The following is a 19,973-nucleotide window of genomic DNA, read 5'->3' as shown; positions in this document are numbered from 1 at the left end:
CCTGCCCGTCTGAGTCCTGGCTCGCAGGCCAGGAGCAAGGCTGAGGGTCTGCCTCCGTGAGACGCTCCCAGGTGACTCGGGGCTGCTGTGCGGAACCGCTGGGTGGGGCTGAGGAAGGCTGGGCCGTCCGGCCATCGTCCCTCGTGACCCGGCTCCCGCATCGTCTCCGCAGAGGCTTCTCACGACCGTCCCATCCCAGAACAGTCTTCAACTCAGGGGCTGCAAACGGCACCCAGTAGGTCAAGCTGGCCCCACTGGCTGCTTTTGCAAGTTTTACTGTAACACAGCCCGGCTCATTCCCTACTTCTTGGCTACAGCGGCTTTTATGCTACACTATCGGACTGGGCGTTTGTACAGAGCCCGAGTGGTCCATGAAGCCTAGAGTATTTCCTATCTGGCTCTCCACAGAAAGTTTCTCAGTTCCTTGCTGCAAATCACATCAGCTTGTTGTTTTTGTTTAATGCCTTGCCAGCGCACTGCTTTCTGCGTTGCTTTTTCCTCTGCGAATTTCTCTGCACCCTTCAGTTGCAGGACAGCTCTGTGAGGGCAGGGCGCTAGGAAGGTGCCTGGCAGGGCGCGGGGCTCCTACGTCCTTTCTGGCCGGGTGAGCATCACTCTTGCCACTGTGCCAGGAACAGGAGAGCCCAGAGAGGAAGCAGAGGGAAAGCAGGGGAGAGTGGAAGAGCGAAGATGAACAGCTTGCCAGCGGGTGGAGTCTCAGAAGGCCGGGCTGTGCTGCTTCCTGCACTGATGGTGAAACAGACTCCAGGGAAAAACACAAAGGCCTTAGTCACCAAGGTCAACCTGAGACGAGGGAACACTCCCAACCCCGACTGTGAGAGAGCCTGGTGTGACACCCGCCGTCCTCCCTTCCCACTACACGCCACGCTGGCTTCCTCGGATCTGGTATCATGGGTAGAGGACCACAGAGGGAACAGGGAGGTGGAGGAAGACCCCAAACAGGCTTTGGGGTCAGACAGGCGGTCGGCGTGGTTCCCGGCTGTCACTCACTAGCTGTGCATCGTGGTCAACTATGTAAGGGTGCCTGCTAGGAATTCGGCACATGCGGGTATTTCTTGGTTCCTTTCCGGTCCCCGTGGTGGGAGCTGATCATTGCCAGATATCCACCTGCTGCAGAAATGTGGCGTGAAGGGTGATGGGATCCCACGGTTTCCCACGGGCAAGCATGGCAGTGGGACCTCCCACCCTTCACACCCACGGGTGCCTCGCCAAAAGCTGCACACCGCACAGACCTCACTGCTTCCTCCCCAAGGGTCCTGCAACAATCTCCCTAAATTCCGTGTGCACAAAGTGGGGTCTGAGTCCAATTCACTACTGAGCTCCACTCAAATGAACGCTTTAATTCCGTAATAAACCAGATCTTTGCATAAGAGTTTTCTTTGTGTCACTCAGTAGCAGCTCAAATACCACCTAGAGAGGCTGGCGCCGGAGTCAGCCTGCGCCAGCCGATCTCCTCAACACCCGGCCCACATCTGTGATCTCAGAAGTTGTCCTATAAGGTTATAGAATAAATTAACAGAGATGCAACACAACTGGTGAAGCACACAGAACCACCTCTGGCACAGCTGCGTTCCCGAAGTGTCAATACCGCTATTACCAACACCGCTGCACTTTAAAACAATAACCTGGAATTACCTCAGTCAATTTGTGTTCTGATGCAGTGGAACCTTGGTTCACAAACTTACTTTGTTCCACGCCTCTGGAAAAGATGACCACATTCGTGTTCACGTGGGAAAGATGGCTGCAGTCGTGTTCATGACCCAATGCAGAGTTCACAAACAAAAACAAAATTCGGGCAAACTCTTCTGTTTGCCAACCAAATTCTTCACTAACAAAAGGGTTCGTGAACTGAGGTAGCACTGTATGTCTGTCTCCATCCTCTCCCCTTGTCAGACAGTGGAGCATTCAGCTTAGTTTTCTTACTTACTCTGTCTCTCCTGGATCCAGAGAGAGGCTGGGGCAGTTAGCACGCAGTGAACACCTGCTGGTGAGTGACCAAAGAAAGCCCAGTGGCCGCTCTTTACACAGACACTTCTGGCATGGGCTTCGATCCATTCCTCACCTTCCTGTAGGGGAAACCCCAGGGGCCTCCTGCCAAGAAGCCCACAGGCCAGCAGGGAGAGACAGTGCTGAGTAAGTTCTAGTGGCAGAGGGAGGCTGGACCAAGGGGCCTCCTGCTGCCCTGCTGGGCCCCGGAGGAAGGCGCAGAATGTTCTTTGTGGGAAGACTCTCGGGACCCTGGAGCACCCTGGACTGCTTCAGGGCTTCGCTCTCCCCAGGCCTGGAGTCGGCGCTGTCTGGGAGATTCTGGGCTCCACGTAGGTGGGCGCAGAGCTCAGCTCTTCCGCAGATGGTCCCGAAGCCTGCTTGGGACACTGGGGACCGCGGAGTCCGGCGGCTCCCTCTGGCCCCTGTCCAAGCTGCTCAGAGCTGGGTGAGTGTGGAGCGACACCTTCCAGCAGCCCCTGCGCAGGGACGCCGGAGGGGGCAGAAAGGCTCCCGTGTCGGCAGAATTAGAAATTATTTCATTAAAAGCTGTGGAGAAGGTTGGGAGGAATCCGGGATTCCCGTAAACCCTGTGCGGGAGCCCCGCCCCCTGCCCCACCTAACCGCCCGCCGCTTGGGTGCCGAGCATTCTCTGTCCCTGGGGGCTGGCTCAAGGCAACCGCAGTCAGCCAGTCACCGCTGTTTCTCAAGAGGAGCAGGAAAGCAGCAACTGTTTATTGAGCAACTTCCAAGCCTTCCCTCACCCCGGCCCGATCAGTCCTGGGACTGGCAGGTCTGACAGTATGGCTTCCAGGCTGTGGCTGTCTGAGATAAGAGCTGTCTGCTACGCCTTAGCTGTGCTGTGTGATCTTAGACAGGGTACTTAACTTCTCTGAGCCTTGCTTTACTTGCCTCTCGGATGGGGACAGGAATAACAACTGCCAGAGAAGGCGGACATGAGAATCAAATGTGGTAACGTGTGATTAAGTATTCCAGATGGTGGAGGGACACAGTGCACTCTCCTGGACACTTTACTACCTTCCTCCATCATCACCAAGGGTCCTGGAAGGTGGGCCAAGGGTCCCAAGTGACGGGGCAGCAGAGCACACAACACAGAGCCCTCCTTACGGAGGAGAAATCTCACCGACAGTCACCTCTCAGTGTGGTGCAACCGGCGGGCCTGCCAGACCTGTCTGTCTCTTGACAAATACTTGGGTGCCTGCCACACGTCAGGCCCTGCTGGGCGTCAGGGTAAGAAGGTTCCACAGGACAAAGCAGGCAAGATTCCTGTCCTTCTGGGTCTTCAGGCAAGGGGGTGGGGACAAATATTAAGCCAATAATTATACCAATAAGTATCTAATGAGTTTGATTAATAAGGAAAATGGCAGGTTTTGCTACAAAACATGTAATTAGGAACCCAAGCCTGCTTTGGGGGTTGGTCAAAGAAGCTCTCTGAAACTTGGCATGGTGGCCCACGCCTAAAATCCCAGCGCTCGGGAGGCTGAAGCAGGAGGATTGCTGTGAGTTCAATGCCAGCCTGGGCTACATAGTGAATTGAAGACCAGCCTGAACTACATAGCAAGAGCCTGTCTCAGAAAATGAAACAAAACAAAACAAAACAAAGATAAAAAGAAGCTCTGTGAGGAGGTAATCTAATCCGATGCCTGATGGATGACGAATAGTCACTAACATAAAAGCCAAATAAAGAATTTTATACACTCCCAACAGAGATGTCTGAGCTTCACAGGGCTCACATCATCTCCAGGTTATGCTGGTGTTCTACTTTATCACATATCGAAGAATGTTTGGGGAATCAAACGCTGGGAAATTCCTCCTGGTATCTACGTCTATCTTTCCTGTGAGCATTTGAAGTGAAAGTGGAGTGGCCTGCACAAACAACTTATCACTTGTTATATGCAAAACCAAGTTAAGGTCAAGGTAAAATTACTAACCCTTGGAGACTGAGGAGTCGGGATTCTCATATTTGAGAACCCTCCATGGACACTTTGGGTATCCAAAATGCCAGCTGAAAGGACATCCACTCGGAGAAGCACACTGAGAGGTTGTTTTGGATGTGCGTGAAGGAATGACCAGGACATGATTCCCATATGTGTCCATTGGAGACGCCAGCCAGGGGACCTGTCAGTTCCAAGCTTACCGGAAGGCAGTGGCCTAAGGCATCGGGAGCCTTGCAAGTTCACACTGGCCTGACCCGCCTCTAGAAATCGCACAGGCACAAGTGCGGGGTGCACAAAGCTGGCTGTAGCTGTGTATGTAACAAGAAAAACATCGCCGAAGCTAGTGGTCAAAAGCAGACCTCCGGCTCCACGGTGCTCAGCAGGGGCGCGGTTTGCATCTGGGGAGGTCAAGTCTCCTTTGTACAGGATCCTCTGGTGCCTTCTAGGATGTACGGCATCTGAGGACCAATGCAAACACTGGGGGAATCTGCCAGTCCTTTAAACAACTGCCCCCTCTCCAAAGTACATACCCAAGTGCCCCCTCGTGGTGGGTAGTGCTACTGCAAGTTACAAACCACGGGTGGAAAATTATCCAACCACTACAAAGCATGTTTGGAACATTGCTGAGATACCCTCAAGCTTTTAGCATCACTTTCACTGGTGGTTCTCCCATTCCTCAGGAACATCTGGAAATATCATGGGTGTCACAACTGGGAGATGCTACTGGCATCTCGTGTTGAGGGTCAGGGACGCTGCAGAACACCTCACTGCACAGGACACCCCACACCAACAAGGGGCCCAGCCAGAATGTCCACGGTACTGAAGTTGGGGAAACCCGCTTGCCATTTGCCTTTCTCACAGCTTTGTTAATGATTTTCCCACACTCTTCCTGAAGTAGCATCTCTGTAAATTTGTCATAATGGCATCTCTAAGACCCAGGGAATGTATCATTCACTGAGTTTAAGGGAAATTGGAACCTTCAAAATGACTTACTGGGCAGACACCAGTTCTCGGTTCTGCTACCCCAGGGCTCTCTGGATGACACTGAAGTCCTTGTTTGGAGTGAGCAGGGACAAAGGATCTGAGCAACATCTCTGATTGGTTTTCCGTACTGTCTCTTAAAATCCTGTGACAGCATCCTTGCTTCTCGGCATCATCTGCTATACTTCTCATTTTCACACTATTTTAAGAACATTGGTTTTTGCAGCTACTGAATTTTTATGAAATTAAATGCTCATATTCAAAGACACTTTCCTAAATGGGAGATGACTTTCATTTGTATTATATTACATTGAAGGAATTTCTCAGAAGAAATCAAATAACAAAGACTATCACCTGAAGGTATAGGTATTAGCAACCCATGCTGGGGAGGGAGAGGAGAGGCTTCACCCCACAACGCAAGCACTCCGCTTTCGCCCTAACTGGCCTCTAACACTATGCCTCCAGCACAATGCATTTCCACGTACACTGTAATTTCTCTTCATAGAAGAACAGCTTTTCTCAAATCATAGGCAACAACATATTACGCATCAGGATTTCTATTAGGGGAAGGCATTTAGAGCTTAAATTTTTCTACCTGAAAATAAACGAGGCAACTTCTTAAAAACCTTTGAATCCATAAATAGCTCTATAAATAACAGATTTTAAAAGATCTCATAATTTAAAATTTGGGGCCCATTCTTGCACACAACATGACTCCTTCAGAACACTTGATGTCGACTCACACTTTATTGGGCAAATATAGAACCCTTCAAGTCTCTTGAACAGATATTCTCTCTCTGGAGGGTAATTTCTCTTTCTAATCATCTGCGTCATATAGGTTTGAGTAATCGTAGGGAACAGAGAAAGCCTTCCCAGGAACAATAGAATTATAATAGATGGGAATACCCTGTCATTTGGCATAATTCTAACCACTTGTTTAATAGTGTTAATCATTTTCCTTCACAACAAATCAAAGAAACTTCAGTTTTATGCTTCGCAAAGACATTCATTTTGGATGAGTCAAGTGGCCTCTAAAAATACCATAGAGCCTCACTTGGAACTGGTGAATTTAATCAAGATCCCATCTTTTGCAGTGGCCTGTTCATGAGGGTCAATGTGAGTAGAAAATTTTCTCTGGATCTGAGTATCTCTGAGTGATGCTTAATAGTTTTAGAGAAGAATCTACTTAGGCAGGTAGCTGAAAATAGCTTCCCTTGGGAAAACTCGGGCACAATTCAGCATGAAGCCGCATTGAACAAAAGAAAGGTGGGCCCTGTCGAAGTCGCTGGGAAGCAGGGGCCAGCTCACAGCCCGTCTGGGTGTGGGGACTCGCAGTGGCCAGAGATGTTCAGCCAACCACCACTGCATCCGAACTTCCAGACAGACACTCAAATGCTGTCATTCTTCCGAAACTACCTCTCCACTAAGACACTCCTTCCTGAAACTGAGGAAATGAAAGATACAACCTCAGCCCACAAACTGCACGCAAGAAAGCACTCCCTTTTCCCTGCCAATATCCCAGCTCTAAACTACCTCATCCAACCGATGTTTTCTGTGAATGTTTCTAGCCTAAGACATGTTCTTTCCCCTGTTAGGGATAGAACAGAGGCTGCAAAACTGAAGTGCATGTCAGGTTGGGGGAACTAACACAAAAAAAGAAACGAACTTAGTGGAAACTGGAATGATCTGATTAAGGAAGATGAAATTCTGAGTAAAAAGCCCGGCCAGAGCTCAACTCCCGCCAATGACACCATTGGGGGCGTGGAGAAGACCAGTGGTGGCGAACCTATGCCACCCGTGCTGCAGTGGGCTGTTTGTTATCACCGAAAGCACTAAAAGGTTCACCATCGCTGTTCTAGATCCTCAAAATTTTAAGACAGAAAAAAAACTTACACATGAAAATTCCTACTCGCAAGTGCTAGCAACTAAATTTTTAAACAAGACACTGTTGGTTACAAAAAGTCCTCCCTGATTGCACCTGCAATTTATAGAAGAAGGAAATGAGGAATGACTGAAGAGATGGCAGAAGGGTCAGTCTGCTGACATCATCAATGATTCTTGGGGCACCTAGTTATAAAGAACTCTTTCTGGGCCATCATCACACCAAAGCTCTTGACTTACAATTTCCAGGCTGCCCAACTCTAAGAGCTTCTGTCGACATGGAGATCACCACAGAAAGAAATGTAATGGGTCAGGGGAAGACACCATGGCTTGCAGGGAAGACGGTGAGAATTCCCACCTTAGAGATGTGCCGCTAGGCCAACCCAGGGGGCTGGAGAGCAAATTCCAAGGACCAAGAAATGAAAAGCAGAAGTTGTGTATCACTGAGGGAAACGCAGCGTAACAGAAAGACACCGAGTTCTCCTCATCAAAACAGTAATACTTATAGCCTGTAGGTCGGGTCCAGATATTTCGCCCAATGTCAATGTCTCTTTTTATTGTGTAGGATCAAACTTGATATCTAAACACAGCACAGATCACTGAGCACAGTGAGGCAATGCCACACCTCCTCACGCTCTCTTAGAAAGAACCTACGCCTTGGGACTCACGGTCAACGCTATATCTCCTCTTCTCCTTACCAAAAGTGAGGTTTTGTCCTCTAACATTTTGAAGCCAACATTTCCGAGATGTCTCTAGACAGTCTGTGCGGAGTTAATAATGGCAATAGAGAATGAATTAGCAACGGATCACCCCGGGCTCAACTCCATCTGCCTTCCTCCTCTTCCACTGAGGCCCGTGACATCTTCAACTCATTTAGACCCCAACCCATTTGCCCTGAGTCAGCAAACCCACCTCTTCCTTCCCAGCTGGAATGGGGAAGGACCAGCAAGACAGTCTGAGCCAAGCCCGCGGCCCCCGCCCCCAACGGTACCTGCTCTGGCTTCAGCCCGGGCGGGACCCAGGCGTACTCCTCCAGGGCACAGCCCGAGTCGTCGTCTGAGGTCGAGTTCCGCTGGAAGTCAAACATGAGCTTGCTGATGGTCTTCTCCATCTCCAGCGGCATCACGGTCACCATGTGCTCCTCCTGGCGACACTTGCAGTGCAGGCAGATCTTCCTGCGGGCAGCAAAAGCAGAGGTGAGAAGGCAGGAAACAGAAGGCGTTTCTTTCAAGAGGCTGCCAGTCCCCTGACCCTGTGTATTCCAAACCACAAACTCATTCCTAGCAACGGGCTTCTGTCAAGGACAGGGCAGCTGCGATGTGAGCGCACCTTTCCCTGCGTACGGTGTGGCACGGGCACACAGCGTGAAAGCCGGGTGAGAGGTCGGCTGAGGACAGACTGAGGTCTGCTGAGGACAGACACATGTGGGCCCCAGCCTCTTCCTCTAACCCAGTATTCCACGAGGGCTGGAAAGGTAATCATCTTATTGCATAGGACAGCGGCATGGCCCGCAGTTCCTCCACTGGGATGGCGATTACATACATGTAATATACACTGACCGGAAACCTTGCCAGATTTAAAAAACACCCTAACAGTGCCCTGTTTTTATCAAAGGTTCCTAAGTCATGCAGAAGGCAAGAAATGCTTTTTAAAAAGAACTGCAGGTGAGATTTTCCTCATAAAGAGCAAATCTGGTCCTAGGATCTCATGGAAAGGGCATTTCCACCTCCACTAAGTCCCTGGTTTGAAATTTCGATAACGAACCCAACTTCTCCCTATGTTGTTAGTTTTCGAAATATACATGAAGATCATGCATCTAAATTACTTCAAAAGGTAGCAGCCAAAGATAAAATTCTCTCCCCCAAGCTGAACATTTCTCTTTTAAGGTTACCATCTGTTCCCTTATCCATGGCTACAGAAATGATGAAGCAATAAAAATGGTGATGTCAGCGACACAAAACCAGTTCTAGCTTCCATCACTAAGATGAAAAGACCAGACTGGGGAACATCTGAAGAGAACACCCGCTTCTCCGTGCACTCTGGCCTGCGTTAGAGTTCCAGTAGCACCTTAGAAAGGCACCAAGTTTTTGACAACAGATGTGCTCAGATATAATTCACACACCATAATCGACCCTTTTATTTTTGTGGTGAACTATCTCTTGCAGTGCATGTTTACAGTACATAATGATTATCTCCTGGCGGGGAGTTGGTACATGTACACGACACACCTGAATTCATTTCTCGTCCCCTCCCTACCTTCCCCCTCCAGCTCTTGAGCCCCTTCTCATCTGAGAAGGTTCTGTCTCCCTACTTCCTATTATCTATCTTGTATTTTGCTCTTACTTATAATTTGGGTTTCTCATATAAGAGAAGCCATGCAATCTTTACACTTGTGTGTCTGATTATTTCACTTGACACTACGGTCTCAAGGTGCATCTTTTTTCCTACGAATGACTCAAGTTTATCCTTCTTATGGTAGAGTAGTGCCCCATTGTGTGTAAATGCCACATTCTCTTTATCCATTCATCCGCCGATGGACATACAGGCTGGTTCCAAGATTTAGCGATTATGAATTGTGCTGCTGTACACATGGATGTGCATGTATCGCTGTAACACGATGTCCTTAACTCTTTGGAAGAGACCTGTAAGGGGAATAGTTGGGTTGAATGGAATTTCTAGTGTTAGTATTTTGAGGAATCTCCATGCTGATTTCCATAGTGGTTTCACTGGTTTATGCTCCCACCCACAGTACAAAAGGGTTCCTTCTTCTCCACAGCCTCCCCAGCATGTATTATTTCATTGCTTGATGACAGCCATTCGTTCTGGGGTAAGATGGGATTTTAATGTTGTTTTAATTTGCATTTCTCTAATGGCTAGTGATGTTTAGGATTTCTTCATCTACTTATTGGCCATCTGTACTTATTCTGAGAAGGGTCTATTCACTTCAGTTGTCTGTTTTTTTGGTTGGGTCTTTTATTTGGGGGGGGGTCTAATATTTTTTGACCTAACATTTAGATCTTTATCCATTTTGATGTTAATTTAGTATATGGGAGAGACATGGGTCTAGATTCAGTCTTCTGCATGTGCACAGCCAATTTTCCCAGCACCATTTATTAAAAAGGTTCTCTCTCCTCTCACGTATGTCTTTGGCTCCTCTTTCAAACAACAATTAGTTGAATGTGCCCGGGGTTGTTTTGGCATCATTTATTCTGTTCCATTGATCCACATGTCTTTTAGTGCCAGTACCATGCTGTTTTGATCACTGTAGCTTTGTAGTATAACTTTAAATCTGGGATTGTGATGCTTCCAGCTTTGCTCTTGTTACTCAGGATTGCTTTTGCTATTCTAGGTCTCTTCTGATTCCATATGAACTTTAGGATTGCTTTCTCCAGCTCTGTGAAGAATGTTGCTGGTATTTTCAATATTCACCCTTTTAAAGTATATTATGCAATAGCTCTTGATGTATTCAGAGTTGAGCAACATCACCAGTATATAATTTTATATACCACATCCCCAAAACTCATGTGCATTAACAGCAACTTCTTCTCCTACTCTCAGACCCTGATAACCATTAAGATATTTTCTGTCTCTATTACTTTGCCTGTTCTGGACATTTCCTGTAATAAAACCATACAATATGTAGTCTTTTGATACCAGCTTCCTTTATGTATAATGCTGTTAGAGTTAATCCATGTTGTAGCATTTATCAACCCTTCATTTTCTTTTATCATTGAGTAATACTCCACCGTACAGATAGATCACAATTCTCATTCACCAGTTGGTGGATGACAGGACTCTTTCCACTCACATGAGTACTGCTGCCCTGCATATTTAGGTACAAATTTTGGTGTGTGTGTGTGTGTGTGTCTATATATTTTCATTTCTCATGAGCACGTATCTAGGAATGGAACTGCTGCATCACACGGCTACTTTATATTTAACATCTTGAGGGACTGTCCAACTGCATTCCAAAATATCTGCATGGCTGTATAACTCCTCATCAATGAATGGGGTTACCTGTCTCTCTGCTGTAGCCATCCCAGAGGGGGTGAGGTGGTATTAAGTTGTGGTTTTGACTTGCATATCTCTAATGCTAACAAAATTGAGTGTCTTTCAATGAACTTATTATATATATTTTCCTTGGAAAAATGGCTATTCAAGGCTTTATTTTTTCATGAAGTTATTTGTGATTTTACTGCGGAGTTGTAAGTGGTCTTCTTACTTTCTGGATGATGTTCAGTGAAGCATAAATTTTTCAAAACAATTTGATGTAGTTCAGTTTATTTTTTCTCTATTGTTTGCACTTTTGATATCATATTTAAGAAACCATCCCTAACTCATGGTCATAAAGATTTACTCGAGAGTTTGAAGCCTTAAGCCCTTACACTTAGGTCAGTGATCCATTTTGAGCTAGTCTTCCCATACGTGATAAGGTAGAAGGTCCGCTTCACTCTCATACAGCTGTGCAGCTGGCCCGGTGCCATTTGTCAAAAACACATCTTTTGCCCGTGGTTGATTTATCCTCATTTTGTCAAAAATCAAACGTGAGTGGTGGTTTCTGGACTCTCAACTCTCTTCCACTAATCTATGCTATTGTAGTTTTGTAGTAAGTTTTGAATCAGGACATATGAGTCTTGCAACTCTGTTTTCCTTTTGAAAAACTCTCCTGGCCCTTGTAGGACCCTGCATTTGCACTCTTACACTATGAATTTTGGGGTTAGCTTGCCAGTTTCTGCGGAAATGCCAGCTGAGATTTCAGTGGGGGGCCACAGAATCTGTGGATTAATTTGGGGACTATGCCTTCCTAACGCTGTTCTTTTCCAGTCCAGGAACACAGGAGGCCTTTCTATTTATGTCAGTCTGTTTTAATTTCTTTGTATGCTATTTTGTGGATTTGAGGCACAAGTCTCGCATATCTTTTATTAGGTCAATCTTATATATTTTATTCTTTTTGATGCTATTTTAATTGGAATTGTTCCCTTAATTTCATTTTCAGATAGACCGTGCAACAGAACTGGATATGAGTTTTTACACTGATGTGTGATACAACCCTGCTGACCTCATTTATTAGCTCCTTCTTTAGGTTTTCCTGTGCACAAGGTCGTGTCATATGTGGGGAGAAGCAGTTCCACTCCTTCCTTTGTGATCGCATGTCATCTGTCTCTTTGCCTTGTCTTTTTGCCCCGGCTTGAACCTGCAGTACAATGCTGAGGAGAAGTGGACAGGGCATGTCTTGTCCCTGATCTTAAGGAAAAACATCTAGCCTTTTACTACAAGCACTGATGCTGGAGGTGGTGGGATTTTTCTATAGAAGCCCTTTATCAGTTTAAGGAAGTTCCCTCCCGCGTTAGTGCACTGAGAGTTTTCATTGGGAAAGAGTACCAGATTTTGGCAAACGCTTTTCCTGTAGCTGTTAAGACGGTCAGTTGTTTTTTGTCCTTATTCTATGAATGTGTTATCCCTGAAGTTTGACACAAAAATGTACATGAAGAAACTAAATCATTTTAGCCCAGCCAAGTGAGGCTTGTCAGATCTTCCAACTTCCTGATTTTTATCACACCAAAAATCACACAGATAAAACATCTGGGATCTAGTTTACAACTCTAAGCTTAAAGAAGTTCCATCAAAACCCTAGATGCTACATTTGAAAATAGAGTTCATTGTAATAGTAAATCATTCATTAATCAGCGGCTGTAAAGAGGTCAAGGTTGTAGAGTTCTTTTAATTTCTCAGAACTTTTTTTTTTCCAGTTTTTGACTTTAGAGGAAAAAAATTTTAGAGTGTTTAAGCAAATTTAGTAAGTTTGTTGGTGATTAGTGCTTTTTACCAGAAAGCCATATTTTAAAAATAAAATGTAAAAGAATTTTAAAAACCAAATACAGTCCCCTAGAATATCCACAAATGAAAAATTCATTTATTCAGCAATGCGGGCAGAGCACAGCGTTTATTCTTGGGTGGACGTCAGCTGATGTGTAGAGGTGCGTGGAGAAGCGAAAAACAAGAAGAAAACAAAATCCAGAGGTGCTGATCCACCCGGAGTGAGTCTGAGCGCACAAGGACAGGACCGAGGGCTCCGCCTGGTCACTCAGCAGACAAGATCAAGGACCTGTGGGACCGGGCCCGCTCCAGGCACCCGGGACACTTAACCAGAACAGAGTCCTGAGACATGGCACCGAGTGCTCAGAGGGGAGCACACAGCAGGCAGTGCACACAGCCAACAACTCACTCACACGACAGATCAGAAGTATAGACGTGCAGCCCGGCGTGGTGGTGCGCGTCTGTAATCCCAGCACTTGGGAGGCTGAGGTAGGAGGATGGTTGTGAGCTCTAGGCCAGCCTGGGCTACATAGTGAGTTCAAGGCCAGCCTGAACTACATAGTGAGACCTTGTCTCAAAAAGACAAAAAAACCCCGAAACAAACAAATAGCAAAAGCAGCTTAGAGGTGCAGAAGGTGTGGCCCAGGTGGGGTGGGCAGGTACCTTAAGAACATGCAGAACAGGAACTAAAACTAGGGCCCATCTGAGCCTTGAATGAAAAAAATACTGATCAAAACATATCTGCTTCCAACCTCCTAAGTAACAAACTCACTCAGAAAAGGCAAAATCCAGGACAGAAAAGGGAAGGAAAACAAAAATGGAAAATCAAAAGACCACAGGGCCTTATCCACAGTCCCAGCTCGCTGCCTGCCTTCTGCTCCTCATTTATAACAGGCGCTCCTGTGACCAGGCATTTTTATTTGCAAAGCATCTCCAACCTTTGAGTGATTCTATGACTGCCTTTGAGCAGGCTAATTCAATAACTCCGCTCACAAATCGAGCAGCTAAGGCTCAGGGGCTCGGGAGGGGGCAGAGGTCAGGGGGAGCCGCGGGGTCTTCTGGGTCCTCAGCGTCCTCCCTCTCTGGGACAGCACGGCCGGCAGCACCAGCTCCGTGTCTCAATGCTCCGATGAAAGCCGTGCAGCCGAATGACGCACATTCGCAGTGTGTGGGGAAGTATATGATTTGGCTTTTTAAAAAATAGACATTTATGAAAATAGAACCTGCTAGTAAAGCAGGATTTAATTTAAAAAAAAAAAAACACATAAAGAGTGCATTGGTTTCATTCTGTCAGAGTTGACACTCTACCTGCACATAATTGGGTTCATGAATGACAGGTTTCCGAGGAGTGAGTAGGGACTCAGACAGCAGAGGTGCCACTCACCCCTTCCCCCCCGGCCACTACCCCCAGACAGCCTCTGCAAACGCCATCTGCAGTATTCATTCATTTGCTTCCGCAGTTCAGAAGCCACAGCGGGCTCGGCCACGGGCCACACGGTACTGCAGGCAGAGGTTTTAGAACAGCCTGGCCATCCGCACCCACAGCCACCCCTCGTGGAAAGGACAGGGTGTACCGACAATGAACTGGCGTGCCAGGCTGTGGAAGCGCTCGTTATGAGCACATGGGGGTAGGGTGGAAAGACTGATCCCTGAGACGCTGACAGGTTATTTTCAGCGCTGAACCGTAGGCCTCGAGGTCTTGTTTTGCGTGAGACTTGGTAAGATGAAGGCAGACTTCTTCCTTCAGAACCTGATTCTGACACGTGCCAGTCATACCCTGCAGAAATGTGGACTGGGAGGGGACTGTCAACATCATGAGGTCTTTTCTCGCCCTTTCCTCCTCTTTTATCTGCCTCCTTTTTAATACGGAAAAAGATTTTTGTAAGAGGATTCATGTGTATGCAGAAGCTCTGCAAAACAGAACCGCCTCGGTCGTTGTTAGGGAGACGGTGACCCCGGCTTCTCTCCGTGCGATCTCCTCCCCAGTCTCCAGGTGCGTTCACGCACCTCGGGGTCAAACATGCAAGCGTGGAGACCACCATGCTCCCTGGACTCCTCTAAGTCATTTCTACAGTGTACCAAATACGAACTAGAGGTCTGATAACTGCACAGATGGAAAGAAAAAACAGAGGCTGTCAACTGCTCTTCAGAGATAATTCCTTTTTTTCTTTTTCTTTCTTTTTTTTGTCTTTTTGAGACAAGGTCTCGCTATGCAGTTCAGGCTGCCCTTGAGGTCACTTTGTAGCCCAGGCTGGTCTTGAACTTGCAATGATCCTCCTGCCTCAGCCTCCCGAGTAAGAGATAATTCCTGATCATGAAACTGCAGAGAAAGGATGCCAGTCACAGGAAACTGCGTCTCTGGTTGCCAAGATACTGCATGGTGATGCTCGGGAGCAGAGTTCCCCGCCCCCAGCCACAGACTAGGGAGGTGTGAACCGGGCACAGAAGCAGGCACTTCCCCAGCATGCCAGGGGCCTGTCACTAAGTGTGTCCGAAGGGCCCAGCAAGTCTCCTGAGCCCCGCACGCATCCCATCCACAGAGGGGCTCAGGGTCAGCCCCGCCCATCTGCAGTGTCTACGGCTCTTGGGTGACCCCTCCCACCTGTCACTCAGCAGGGCCCTTCCATGGCACGTGTGCAGGGAGGTGCTGGTGAAGGAAGGCCGCACAGGCCACCGGAACAGGGTCTCTCCTCAAAGCCCTGCCACCTCCCCTCCTGCGTCCGCTGCCCTGAGGCTGTGGGCCCCCGGGTCCCAAGTCCACGGCCAGACCACGTTCAGGACATTTTCACACACAGCGTCCAAGTGGCTCAGTCCTAGCACAAACCAAGTGCGTGATGAGGAGTGAACAGGCCAGGCTCAACACGGATGCTCTTGGCAGCTGAGGGCTGTGTGGGGCGCAGATATGGTTCACACCGAGGGCTAACATAACCAACCTCCACTGCTCTTTCCGCAGTTACACAGGGGCCCAGCACATCTAAATTCTTCCATGACCCCAGCTTGCTGGAGGCAAAAGAATTGCTCTTTAGATTTGTAATATTAAGGAGGACAAGGGGCAACGTTTTCCTCCTCTTTTGTACTTATCATAATTTAAAGTTACTGCTTCCTTATCCTTAACAATAAAGAGGCAACGTACAATGGATGTACAAAGTAATCAGGAATTACAGATAAGCAAGGAGAAGGAAAAAAAATTCAAAACACTCCCAATCCCAAAGATAATCACTGCTAAACAGAAACAGCTGCTGGCCCCTTCTCCCGCAGTGCTAAGGGACTGCAGACCAGACTCCGTCCCACGTGTTCCCATCAGCAAGAGCCAGGCCACAAGATCCCGGCCCAGAACGGCCAAGGCGAGAGCCAGGACGGCCCCCGCCGGCACACAGAAGTGCACTATTCAATCCAGATAAATGGGTTTGTTCTGATCTAGGGCCCTGTGGCAGGATCAAGAATTTACTGGTGGGAATTACTTCCACGCCTGTGGGTATCACAGAGTTAAAAGTGAGGCCCCTCAGATAAGAAACATCTGAAAATCAGATTTTAATAGCTATCAACTTTCCATTTTCTGTGCAGATGGAGAGATAGGGGATGTAAAATTCAAAACCATTAAGACATGGTGCTGGATGGTGTCTCTGCATATCAGCCACATACTGGCCCCATGATGACTTACAGCCCTTCAGCCCTCCTCACGGACCTGCCTGGGGAGAGGCTGCTCAGGAGGAGCCGGGCAGGGGCCTCACTTGCTCCTCTGCTGCCCCAGTTCCCTGAGTTTCCAAGGAGAGCACCCATTCATCACCCATGCCAAAGCCCTCTCCAAATATACACCGAACGTTCTTATCTGAGTTGACTGACCTCTGGTGACACTTTCTCCATCATTCGGGAAGGAATGACGTGTCTGGGGTGCAGAGAGTTTTACTGGGCTGCAGGATGCCTAAGAAGTAGTTGACAAAAAAAAAAAAAAAAAGACAGCGGATGCTGATTGCCAAAGTCCGATCCTGTTGAGCTCAGCTGAGAGGGTGAGAACAGGAATGAAGTCTGCAGTCCCAAGATACTGCTGAGGCCACCCTGCCTGGAGCAGGTCAGAGGAACGGAAACTGCGCCATCCCAGGAACCTCGGCCGTCTTCCTCAACAACCACTTGGGTCACATCAGCGTCTGACCCCACGGGACGCCTCGGCTCCCCCACGGGCCTCATGAAATACACGAGGAGGATCGACTGCCAGCAAGGAAGGAGGAAAGACACGCCTGGCTGAAGTGGATGACATCCCAAGCAGGGAAAGTGCGACCAGGGACCAGGGCTCCCTGTGACCTGCAGGGCCCTGCTGCATCCCGGAGGACAGCAGTGAAGGGTGAATGCAGGGCTAGGTTCTATATTAAAATAATTATTTATGTGGCAGATTTATAACAGTCAGACTATATCACATACTCCAGCTCATTTGTCATGCTCAGCAGTCCTATAAAGCTGGCATTTTATCCATTTCACAAACACAAAAATTTAGGTTTAAATTCCTACATGACTTGACCAAAGTTACATAGATTAGAACCCGTGTTGTTCAACTCCAAAACCAGTGTGTCTACTACCTTGTTTTTAAAAGATTGGTCCGATATTCCTTTCTTCCTTCTAACCATTCATCTAACCTGTCCCTCTGTCTTTCCATCCATCCACCTATCCACCATCTGTATCTATGGATCCATCTATGCAACCAACCGAACAGTCATTTACAGATGAAATAATAAATTGTGTGCTGGACCCTGTACTAAGACACTGGATATACAGTAATTAAGTCAGACAATCTCCGTGCCCTCATGGAGCTTCCAGCCAAGACAGGAAGACAGGTAACAGTGACGGGCACAGAGACAAACTTGCCCCGTATGGACCGAGGTAAGTGTTCCGGCATACAGAGACTAAGGATGGGTCGGGACAGTCAACCCCACTGAAGGGACATCTGAGTTACAATTAGAAGCTGACTGTAGACAGCTGGGAGAGAGGATGGCCAGAGAGTGCTCCAGCAGAGGGAAAGGCACTTGAGGCCCCGAGGGCAAAGCGACGCCCTTAGTCATTCTCAAGAGCTGCTGCTATGGCTTCCCTCTACCCGGCACTGTCTGCACTGGTTGATCACAGTGGCCCAACTGGCTAGGCCACTGTCTGCAGCAAAGCCCAAGCACAGATGTGAAACTCAGGGACAGTGCCATCACAGTGGGCGTAGGAAAGTTCCTCCTTTGTCCCCAGCTTGCGTCTCCTTGGAATTCCTGTATCTCTCCGTCTAGATACCCAGACGCCAGCATATCCTGTTATTTGCAGCCATGCTGGCTCCTTCCCCGCCCCCCAGTCACAATACTCTGTTTATCCTCTCCTGGCAAACGCTCAGTCTGCATGAGGGACCCAGGCATGAACCCTGACACTTGCCATGTCTGGAAGTGAGATTGCTATCTCTGTGAGAAAGGAAAAAAGGTTTCCTAATAAACACAGAAGCTAAAGGGCGGCAACCGTGACAGGCCCAGCTGGGTAGAGGCTGGTGTGAGCCGAGTGCCAGCGCCACACCGCCTGTCTTGTCCCCGCCCTCCCCGATGCTCGCCATGGAGCTCTGGCCATCTGCACAGAGATGCTCCTCTCCCCAGGGGCCTGAGGGGGTGCAGAGGACTCTCAGTGGCTGTAGCTCCCTTTTCTCAAGGTGCCAGCTCCTGTTTCAGTGAAGAAAGACCCGGTGCCCTACAGCAGATACTTAATTTATCTTGCAGTTTTGAAGCAGTGAAAACATGTTCTCTTTTATAAATAAACCTCCTGGGTGGTTCTGCTCAGAAACAAACATTTTAAAGGTTTTTACTGTACCTTTATTTGTAGGTATAAACCACGAGTAGCTGAAGGGCAGGATCTTGGACTGGGTTTCCCCAGGACGGGACCCTGAGGGTGTCCGAATGAGACAAGTGGGAGTGGATTCCAAGAAGGGACATGAAGGGGAGAAGGGCAGCAAGTCCCCCGCGCTGGGTAACCAAGAGGAACTGTGGAAGACAGTACCGACTACTCCTCAGCTGCAGTCCCCTGGAGAATCAAAGAGGCACGGTCCTTATCCACCAGTTCCCTGGGGCACTGGCTGAAAGCCACTCTGAGGCTCTTGATCCAACCAAACCAAACACAAGCTAAGCAGGCTCCAGCAGAAAGCTGCAATGGCTACTGCAGTGAGAACAGGTCGGAGCGTGCTGCAACAGCGCGTGCCTGAGGGCCCCGGGACAGTGACAGCACCGGTGGCATTTCTTACACAACGATCCACCGAGCATCGACCACTGGCTGTGGTAGGTGTTGGAAGGGACTAAACCAAAGCCAAACAAAACTAACAGTGCGGAGTCCCTGTCTGATTTGAACACAAAGACAAAGCCACGAGGAGCTACGCTATAAATTTCAAAGCGGAGAGAACTCCTGGGGATATTTAAGAGAATGGCCCTACTCTGAGGTGATAGATGCTGAAGACAAAGGGTGATGTGTGCAGTTGGTCCCCGATGGCTCCTCAGTGATAACAGGTGTGTATGTACACGGAGAAAGGGAAGGAAAAGGGGGCGGAGGACAACGGTGCACAAATACGGCAACGTGGGGACAACAGAAAATCTCCCAGGGTCCTTCTGTGACGTGTGGAACTCCTGTGCAACACTTCGATTTTTCAGAACCAAAAATTAGACAATAAAATGGGCAGTGCTGACACTGTTCTTTGGTCATTGCTTGTGTGGAGGCACTGCACTTCAGGGATTCCTGGTTAGACACACGTTCCTTGGCAAAGCTGGGCCTGAAGGTTGCTAAGCGAGAGGTTTCTAGGCACACAGAGAAGCAAGGAACATTCCTGGCAGGTGAAAAAGGCAGGGAGGTGGGACAACACGATGCCATCAGGACACTGAGAGGAGGCTCAGAAGGCAGCAAGATGACACCTGGTGAGCTCTTCATGCAGTCCAGGAAGAGCACTAGCTGTACTGTAAGAGCATTCACAAGCCAGAGAGGAAGCTGCCTACCAAGCACACAGAGAGCTAATTCAGCATCATGATGAGTAGACACAGTGAGCCCTCAGAGGAGAAGAGCTTGGCCACTGATGGTGTCTCCATAGCAACACTGCTACCTGCATCACTGCATCCCTACACCAGGCTGTGGGGATCTACAGAGCTCTGATTTCCTCAGATTTCAGGGCCATTCCTCTGCTAAGAATGAGCCAGGTACAGAGCACGGGTTACCTCTGGATACAAGCCTTCACTGTGTCCACACGCTAACCGGGATTTTACCACATGTATGTGTTTGCCTCGCTGAATGTTTGGTAGAGCAAGTTCTAAAAGTCCTTCCGTTCCAGATGAGTCATGAGGG

At 48.3% G+C, this 19,973-nt stretch overlaps 1 protein-coding gene across 1 annotated transcript in view; it reads right to left on the bottom strand.

The window, feature by feature from the left end:
- Positions 1–19,973, bottom strand: part of Prickle2 (prickle homolog 2) — a gene marked incomplete in the record, with an annotated part of 305,675 nt that overhangs the window by 67,334 nt on the left and 218,368 nt on the right. Inside the window, 1 exon segment of the mRNA XM_013506943.1 lies at positions 7,819–8,002. Within this exon segment, the coding sequence (XP_013362397.1) occupies positions 7,819–7,962 (144 nt within the window).

Source organism: Chinchilla lanigera, unplaced genomic scaffold (genome assembly GCF_000276665.1).
Source record: "Chinchilla lanigera isolate Chin_1 unplaced genomic scaffold, ChiLan1.0 scaffold00116, whole genome shotgun sequence".
NCBI classification, from domain to species: Eukaryota; Metazoa; Chordata; class Mammalia; order Rodentia; family Chinchillidae; genus Chinchilla; species Chinchilla lanigera.
Note: the sequence above shows the minus strand (reverse complement) of the source record. Positions and strands in the feature narration are given on the sequence as shown.